We start from the raw sequence: 10,255 nt of genomic DNA on the forward strand, positions 1-10,255 counted from the left end.
AATACATTATTTATATTTAATTAATTTTTTGGATGAAATAGATTATAAAATCGGTATTACTATTGGTAAAATTTGTTTATGAAAAATAATATTAATTAAGTATATTTTATGCTTTTCTACTGGTGCAGCTATTCAGGTTTTTTCTTTTTCTTTTTAAATTGACGTAAAATACAGGATTATTTGAAATCCTTTAAAAACGTTTAACTGTTGTTTGACATTAACTGAAATTTTTCAAATTTCAGCTATTACTGTTAATATTTTACAATAAATTGGATTAAAAATAGCTTATGAAATGATAATGTCCTCAAAATAGCTTTTAATTACAAATTTGTAAATGAAGATGGATCTATTCTTTGAGAAAACAAACTAGTCTGAAACTTCATAACCAATGCCATTTTTATTTTCTCAATTCGACATTAAGTGAAAAGATTACAAGAATCATAACAGATAAGTTACAGACGTATGATGAAACCCAGTCTGCAAACTACTGGAGTGACTTTTAATTTTACACATTTTTATATTTTTAAATTTATTAAACAAATGGCACAGGTGTTTTGTAAATACTATAACCAAGAGCTTCTTTAAAGCGCCCAGTTAAAATTTTATGTAGATTAGTAGTACTGGCTTCAACTATAGCATCTCGAATTTGAGGACCTACAATCTGTGAAACATCTCCAACACTGATCATTCTGGAGGTAACATACATTTTTCCTACACTGTTAACAATAAGAAGCCTTAAACTTGGAATATTTTCATATTTCGATGAAGTAATCTGGATTGTTACCAAACCTTCTGTAATGGAAGTGACAGGATAGAAAATCAGCTGCATGTTATCATATGAAACATTTGCTGTGTAGTTAACTATCAGCTCTTTGAAACCAAGAGTGCAGATAAAAGTGATATTAGCCGATGACCAATGTGGAACAGAGCAATCACGGACTCGTTTTACTTTAGAGAGATTGTGCAACTCTCCTTTGGTAAGTGTAGCTTTATTGTCCCAAACTCTTTTGCTTATGAGGTCAATTTTAATATCAGGAAGCTTTATTGGATCCAATCTGCTGTACTGGACTTCACTTGCGAAGTTACTGGTCAGAACATAATCGATATAGTTGTTGGCATCTCGAGGTGTAAAGCACTCCGCGTCTGAAAAAAACATGAGATTGATTTAATAATGCATGTTTAATATAGAAATTTGTTTAATTATCATTCAAAAATTTTCAGTTTGGTGACTTCTTGAAGTTTAATGTTCCATCCACATGAACCTAGGTTGAAACGTACCATAAAAATTTACTAATATCATTCAAGAATTACATTTATTTTCTTAATTCTGATTTTGTGTGGAATAGTATAATTAAAGCATGAGAATATAAAATATTTATTTATTGAAGCAGCAAAATTATATCTGAAAGACTTCTTAATTGAGTATTATTTGTAATGGTAAGAAATTAAGTAAAAGTTAAAATGTGCATTTCATTTTCTGTATTCGTTTATTCATTATTAACAGCGCCAATAAATACGAAGGCATGTATTTTGTGCAAAATGTCAAATTATGATGTCTTTCTAGTTCCTCCTTTATTTTTCTCTTCAGCATTATTATATATCAAGCTCAAATGCAAATTATTTTATCGAACATTTGCCATAGCAAATATATCTATTATTCAGCATATCCGCTGTCGAGAATCAATTTATACTTTCGTGATGGAAATCTGTTCACTGCGCCAACTTCAGTATGGGACCTACAGCGCATGTTTCATTTGCTGCTTGTAGTTTGATGCCACAGCACATCATTATATAACATGCAACTAGGTGTTAGATAACATGCGTGGTGACGCTTACCATGTTTCTGTGACGTCTCGTTAATTGACCATTTCTTTTAATTGCATTTCGGTAATCTCAAACGACATACCATCAAAACTGGATACAAAAAAATACAAGGTATCTTCTAATGGTGTATGTATGAGTACACTTCAAATATAGCAATCGAATTTCATATTCAACAGACAATCAGTTATGATTGTATCATGAACTGATAGCCGCTATACTAGTTCATGGCAGTTTCTGGATTTATTTCATAAAACATTTCTTTTAAAACTAGGAGCAAGTCATTATTACAAATGGTGTGTGCCAAAGAATATTTCTGAACGTGCAGAAAGAATCTCTTTAAATTGATAATAATGGTTTTTGAGTTCTGAGAGAATACAATCATGTGACACTCTGATCATTAGGTTTAGGCCATTATCATATAGAAGGTTGCCTTATTTAAACCACTTAAATATTTTTTTAATGTACAGTGTCAGAGATTAATTTTAGAGAGTGTAACCAGAGAGAGTGTAATTTTAATAATAATAAAATTAATAATTTTGTGTAGAATAATTATTTTCAAAGTAAGGCAATTAACTTTTTAAGATGTAAACTTTAGAGAAGTAAGAAAATAATATATTAAGATTGTTTTATCTTCCCAATTAATGAAACTGGTTTCCCAAATTCGGGCAACAGTTTCTTTAAGCACAATTAAAGCAAATTATTTTTTGATTTCCAAATGAACTAGTCACTTTTGGATGTGGATACCCGTTGTTTATTCATAGCTTGAAAGCATTTGAATGCGATTCTTCGTCAAAGTTCTAAACAGAAAAACTTGGTAGACAAAACATGTAGTTATGATCTCAAAGAAATAACTGGGAGTTGCTTGAATTAAGTTTCTGAATATAAATCTGTTTTATTTGTTCGGCATTCAAAATTTCAAAGCTGCATGCGATGCACATTATTCCATTTATTATCTGCAATTAAAATATATCCTTAAATAAATAAATTTTTGAACTTTATGTTCACATGATAACAATCATAAAAAACTAGTAAAACATACCTGTGATCTGAAAGTTTTGCGTTATTTATTTAACTGTGAAAGTTATTTAACTGTCTGCTCATACAAACTAAAGCATTTTTTAGTTTCAAATATACATGGACATTTGACAGATAGATTTATTTTCAATAAATTCCATATATTTATGTTACAAAGAGAGTTACAAAAATTCTCATACTGTAATTAATCAATGGTCTAAAACAAATCGCTTCATCACTGCCTTACAACACAACATCAATTTAACTAAGAAATGCTACAAAAATTTTAATTTTGTAGTATATTTGTAGTATATTTTGTAGTATAAGCAGTTGTTCTTAACAGTGAGAACATCCGACTTCTAAAAGTATGTGAATGTAAAAGGAATTTATTTTCGAATTCCTATATTATTAATATTAATATTATTATTATTTTGCTTCAATTGTGCATTAAATTGCAGAAAAATGATTTTCAGAACATGTGAACTTACTCGCCAAAAGAACTGCGGCAACAGCTACCAATAACAGCATTCTGAAAGATTTCTAAAACAGAGAACATTTATTTGTCATCATGTACAAACAAAAATACAAAAATTCAAACAAAAATAGTTAGGGAAAAAAGAAGCAAGCAAAAATCTTTCTGCTCAACGAAATATTTAACGATTCTTCATAAAAGTAAAATTGAATAATCGATCATAGAATTAAGTGAATTCCTTAATTCTATGATGTATATTAAATGAAATTTGACGAAATTTCTTAATTATTACCGAAATAAAAGGATTAATTATTTCTATTTTGAATGTGATTTTTAGACTAGAGTTTCCGTCAGTTTTGAACTTGAAAACGTAGTGTAGTTGGAATTTCAGATAACAAATAATTCATTTTAAATATCATTAGTTGATTCATAATTTTCTTTTCACTGTTCTTCAATATGTGCTTCTTTTGATTATATTACATATTAACCCTTTGCATCGGAAAAATAATTACATTTCAAAATCATTCAAGGGCTTGTTTATTGTTCCGAAAAATAAATATATATAATTGTTTCAAATTGAATTTCCCGAAAAAGTTAATTCATATCTTTTTACCATTCTGTAGACGTTTTTAACAACCAAAATTGAAAAATAAATAAATAAAACGTCAAAATGATGCACCGTCTTGAATGGGGACAATGAGTCACCTCTCGACTGCAAGGGGTTAAGTAACTTCACTTGTGGTGGTAATTGCAAAGATTCTTCAGTTAAAAAGTATTTGTATCGATTCAGTTGTAGTGGAAATTGCAGCGACTCTTCAATCAAAAAGTAATGAAATTATGATTCACAACAGACAATTTAATTTAATTCTTGAATTTTCATGTAATATTTAAGAGATTTTGACAAAAAGTAAAAATAGTTAAACCAAAAGTAAGCTAATTCTGTTTGCATTTTTCTTATATCACTGAATATGTATTTTTCTTTAAGAACTCAACCTTATACTTTATTTAGTTAAAGAATGGAAATTATGTTTACATTTATTTTATTATAACATGAGAAAAATGAGTTAGTTGACTTTCTAAGACATTGACATGAGAGGTAAACGATTATTAAACGAATTAAGATTAAAGATTATTATTAAAAATTATGAGCTTAATTTTGCGTGTCTTTTAATTACACCATTCAGATAAAACGGATATATTATTTTCAAAAACGACAGACTAAATGTGTGCTCAATCACAGTGATGTGGTGGATATATTCTTATGATAGTTTTCATCATGATGAAGTGAAATGCATGTGAATATACGATTGCAAATATATTCTGAAAGTCAGTCTTTTGCTCTAATCTTTATAGACTATAACGCAAAAAGAAGAATTTCACTTCTCAAAGCTGTCATTCTACTTTTCCATCAAAGGCGCATTAGTAACTCAATATTTATTAAACAAGAGATTTTTTGAGAAGGAGATGAGGACATAAAGAAAAAATAAAGATCAAAGTATCCTCCAAAAGAGTTCAAAACAAATATTATGATTATTGTGAACACAAACCAATTGATTTCATATTGACACATTTTTGTTCATATGTTCAGAGAAATTTCCGAAAAATTATTGTTCATTTTTTAAATTGCTGACAACTACGTTCATATTTCCACGCAACTGTCTTCATATCAGATTTATTAATACTTTATAAAAAATAAAATTTACACATAAGGCTTTATAATCATAAATTATTGTGTGAAAAGCATATAGAAAATTATAAGGTTTGATACTGAAAGCATACTTGCACATTAAGAGATGTCTTAAGTTAATTTTTTATATTTCTGAAGTATGTTACTTCTGAGAAATTTTGCGCAAAGATGATGAATCATAACAAGAACATGAAGCAAGGTGATATTTAATAATTATTTTTTTCTAAAATAGATTATTTGCGTATTATTATTCTAAAATTATAAGCTTAAGATAATTTGTTTTCATGTGTTTGCTTTTTCATTTCAAAATAAAATTTTGCAAAAGCAATGAAGATCCCTTTAGAAAGGATACTAAACTTATCTTCAATTTATTGTGATAAACATAAAACAAAACAACAAATAATTCAAAAATTGCATATGAAGCATGTACATGATTTAAAAAATTTTTCCGTTAAAAGCAAGCCAATTTTAAATCATTCAATAAATTTAATTTGTTGCTTTTTATAGAAAAAATTATTTAACAATCACATACATGAACAAAGATAAATAAATTTTCTAATTTCCTTCTGTATTAAATGTTTCATAAAGCAACAATTCTTCCTCTTTCATATCGCATCATAATATAATTTGTAAATGTATAATTATCTGAAAGATGATCATTCTGTGTTTAACCCTTCCTAGGACTGTGGGAAGTATGCTTCCCACCAAATTTATCAATCTTTGTATGAAATTATGTAGGTTGGCATAAGTTCTGACAGTTTTTTTAGAAAGACAGAAACTTAGATGCTTCAGTTCTTTATCTCACACAAAATAATGTGTCTTGATTTGTTACTTAATTATTAATTAACCAAATGAATTAATTAATCAAATTAAATTTATCTAATAAGCTAAATGAATCCCTTTCCTTATTCTAATTTCAAGCCTAAAAATATTTTAACATAATATGACTAGAAAAAAAGGGCCCTTTAAAGGGTTAAAGTACAATTAATGTATTAAGTAAGTAAAATTAATGCATGAAAGTAATGTATAGTTAGAATAAGGAAAGGGATTATATAAGTAATATAAGTTATGTCTAATTAATATAATGTGTTATTAACGTATCAGTATATATATCAATTATAAGTAATGAACAATTAAGAATAAGCAATGTAAGTAAGCGTACGTAATGTATTAATAATGTATTATTGAAGTATAATTTTAGAAGATAAGGTCACATAAGCAATGAAGAAAATCTTACTTCTTAGGTTCTATCCCAGTAATTTTAAATTCCACAAATGAGACACCTCTCTGTAAAAAATAAGATTTGAACTTTCTTTTAAAACAAAGCTTTAGCTGATACAATGTGAAACATGTGTTTTTGTTCCCATAAATGTGACACGCTTTGAAATTCTCCCAGATAGAATAAAAATCACTGCAGATAATTAGAATATATTATCAATAAACCCTTTCATCAGCACATGTAGAAATTCTTGTACCAATTTAAACACGTGTAGCAGTAGCAGCTAAACACGTTATAATTTCAACTCATTTCAATATTTTATGGAATTTTTATATATGTTATCTTAAGAACACTTCAAATCTTTTAAATTTCAGAAAGTTATTTAACCCTTTAAAGGGCTATTTTTTTTCTAGTCATATTATGTTAAAATATTTTTAGACTTGAAATTAGAATAAGAAAAGGGATTCATTTAGCTTATTAGATCAATTTTATTTGATTAATTAATTAATTTGGCTAATTAATAATTAAGTATCAAATCAAGACACATCATTTTGTGTAAAATAAAGAACTAAACCATCTAAGTTTCTGTCTTTCTAAAAAAATTTGTCATAACTTATGCCAACCTACATAAATTCCTACAAAGATTGATAAATTTGGTGGGAAGTATACTTCCCTCGGCCCTAGAAAGGGTTAAAAAACTGTTTACTTTATAAATCTGTTTAACTATTCAGAAAGAAATCATGTCTAAAAGAAAAAAAAATATTCTTACAAAGCATAGATCGACAAACATTTTGGATTTTACGGACTGGCATTCTGCATAAGAGTCCAGTCGCTGACATTCAATCAAATGGCTCGTTTATACAAGACAACTTACTAATAATACTTCAAGGACAGTGACACTTATCTATGTTACATATTATTTATGTATATTTCATGATTTTTGTAATTAAATCTGAGTTGCAAATTTAACAGTTTCAGTAATAATTATGACTTAATTATTAATTATAATACCAAGCTCACAAAAACCAGGGAATCAGATTTAATATGCAGTGTTAAAAGAAAAGAAGCATTCGATACAGCAAGAATATCAGGGAAGTAAACAACAAATCAAGGAAAGTTATTTAATTCTGAGAATTAAATACAAATTCAGCTATCATAATTGAGTAGCAAATAAGATATTAATGGGGTGAAAACAAATGTCATAGAGAGTTAGGGAGTAATATATTACTATAAGTACATTAATTACTATTATTATTAGTAATTCGATGCATAATTATTCACTTAATACATGTACTTATTTATCACGCCTAAAAAAAAAATACATACAATTGTTTTAAGTTGAATTTCCTTGGAAAAAAAATGAATCTACATCTTTTTACCACTTTGTAGACGTTTTTAACAATCAAAATTAAAAAATAAATAAATAAAACGTCAAAATGATGCAACGTCTTGATTGGTGAGTGAGAGGCAACATTTGAGTGCAAAGGGTTAACTATAATTATTGATAGTAGGATATATGATCACATAAGATGGCACCAACTCGCTGGAAACTACTGGATATGGGTAGGTTAAGATTAGGGATTGCAATACCGGTATACCGGGATACCGAATACCGGTATTTTGAGCCATTTGTACAATTTTGTAATACCGGTATTCACAAGTTTAAATACCGGTTTTTCGGTATTTACTAGAAATTTTTAAAATTGTCTCCACTATATGTTCAGGGATCGAGAACATAGCAAAATAGTATACGTTTTTGTTTTCATGTCTCCCTAAAGGACGAAATTAATTAGCTAATTAATGGCTTAATTAATTGCTTAAATCTAAATTAGCGAAACAGGGATTATCCCTGAAAGAAGATATTGTATCCATAACGACTGATGGAGCAACAGTTATGAAAAAGTTGGAAAGTTGATTGGTGCAAATCAGCAATTGTACTATGCACATGAAATTCAGTTAGGAGTAAGGGATGTATTATACCAAAAAAAAAATAAAGAACAGAAGAATCCAAATACTGTGGATATAGAAACTTCGGATTCCAACTTTGAGGAGAGTAAGAGTGACAGTGATATTGACAGTGAAGATAATGAAAATGCAATTGTTGAAGAAGATATTGCTAATGAGGATGAAATATCAACCATCAAGAATTGTTTCCTTTAATTTATAAAGTTCGAAAAATCGTTAAGATATTTAAACTTTCCCCTGCAAAAAATGCCATATTACAAAAATATATACTAACTGAAAATAAAACAGAATATATGTTAATGATAGATTCTAAGACACGTTGGAACAGTTTACTCCTAATGATGGAACGATTTTTAAAACTGAGAAATCCAATCCAAAAAGTAATAATCGACTTAAACCTGTAAATTAATTTTTCAGAGAGGGAATTCGACTTAATATCCAGAACTATATCAGCTCTACTTCCAATAAAACTGACTATAGAGGCATTATGTCGGAGAGATTTTAATTTATTAACAGCTAATGCAACTATAAATTTCATGTTGCAGTCATGAAAGAACAGCACACATCACTATGTGAAGAATTATATATTATATTGAAAAATCGCGCAGAAGAAAGGCATACCGAAATAGAAAATGTCTTATTGTATTTACATAATTATAATGATTTTAAAAATAAAAATGAAAAAGAAGAAAAGAAAATAATCAATTCAAATCTGATTAAGTTTATATTAAATTTTTTTAAAATTTTTTACTCACAAACCTAACCACATTCAGAAGAATTCGTTTCATTTATCGAAGATTATGATGACACTAATGTCGATAGTGAAAAGGAATTGTCTCCTGAACAAAAATTAGAATTAGCAATAAATAAAAAAAAATAATTCAACTAACCAAAATACAATACAGAAATCAGCTATATCCAAAACCATCCGACGAGAAATTGATTTGTTTGAAGATGAGGGATTTAGAGGTAAATACTTGGAAAAAGTATATCGCGCATTGTTAGCAGTATCACCAACTAGCGTAGATGCCGGAAGAGCGTTTTCGATAGTTGGCAATTTTTACACAAAATTACTTTTCAGGCTTAAAGACAGTACAATTGATGTATTATATTTTTTAAGATCACATTTCAAAGATTTTTAATAGTGCCATAGACTGAATAGTGATATTTACACTTTTTTTGTGATTTAAATAAATAAGTTGTTCCTTTACTTTTTTGTGATTATATATTGTTATAATTTATAAGTTACATATTATTTTTTGTGATATTTGCACTCTTTTATAAAACTGGCAAATAAAACAAAGAAAAATCTGTGTTTTCTTTCTTTTTCTAAAATTTCTAATACAGGTATTAAAACCGGTATCCCGATATTCAGATCTAAAAAATACCGAATACCGGTAATGAAATTTTGGTCCGGTATTGCAATCCCTAGTTAAGATTGTCTAATTCTTTTTGTGGGAAGTTCTGCCACTCTTCCTCCAGGATAGCTACTTGATCACGAAGTATTGTGAGGGGCATTAGAAGGCTTGTCAAACATCCTTCCAGAGACTACTCACTTGAGATAAAGTCAACTGCTCACTACTGACTCGACTCGATTCCACTTTTTATAGCTCCGGTAACAAGCATCGAATGTTTCAGAGCAAACTTCGGAACTCGAATCCTAATGTGGCAATTAAGTTTTTCTAATATATTTAGTTTTCGGTTTTTGTCGCCAAATTTTTTTCCAAAATCATCTTTGGTCCCCGAGGTTATTGATCCGGCGTCCATTCAGCAACTATTTCTGTATCTCTAAAACTATCTTCCTAATTAGGAGATTTACTGCGCAGGGAAGCAATATTACAAATTCGTTATCAAAGCTTATAAGACTAGTTATTCAGGGCTGTCTGTGACAAGCCTGAAAAGATAAATAATTTATTTTGGCTTTTCTTTGATTGTTTCTTTTCTTCGTTAAACTTAAGGGAAGAGTCCCAGATTTTCAGGGGATATAACTGAAGAGACTGTTAGTAAATTTAAAGTCCAATGACTTTGGATTAAGCCTTGTGTTGCCTGAATTATTTGTGCCAAAATTATTGTG

At 28.5% G+C, this 10,255-nt stretch overlaps 1 protein-coding gene across 1 annotated transcript; it reads right to left on the reverse strand.

The window, feature by feature from the left end:
• Nucleotides 1-378: 378 nt before the first annotated feature.
• LOC129960655 (uncharacterized) lies at nt 379-6,342 on the reverse strand. Its single transcript, XM_056074204.1, has 3 exons — nt 6,235-6,342; nt 3,327-3,378; nt 379-1,143 (listed from the first exon to the last, which is right to left on the reverse strand). Exons 2-3 carry the CDS (start codon nt 3,364-3,366, stop codon nt 533-535), a joined length of 651 nt encoding a protein of 216 aa, XP_055930179.1. The 5' UTR covers nt 3,367-3,378; nt 6,235-6,342; the 3' UTR covers nt 379-532.
• Nucleotides 6,343-10,255: the final 3,913 nt, after the last annotated feature.

Source organism: Argiope bruennichi, chromosome X2 (assembly GCF_947563725.1).
Source record: "Argiope bruennichi chromosome X2, qqArgBrue1.1, whole genome shotgun sequence".
Taxonomy (NCBI): domain Eukaryota; kingdom Metazoa; phylum Arthropoda; class Arachnida; order Araneae; family Araneidae; genus Argiope; species Argiope bruennichi.

Bases quoted from the DNA above. Each gene is read 5' to 3' on its own strand.
- LOC129960655 (XM_056074204.1), bottom strand. From the start codon at position 3,366: ATGCTGTTATTGGTAGCTGTTGCCGCAGTTCTTTTGGCGA. The intron at 1,144-3,326 runs GTAAGTTCACAT...TGTTTTTTTCAG, and splicing joins TGCCGCAGTTCTTTTGGCGA to ACGCGGAGTGCTTTACACCT.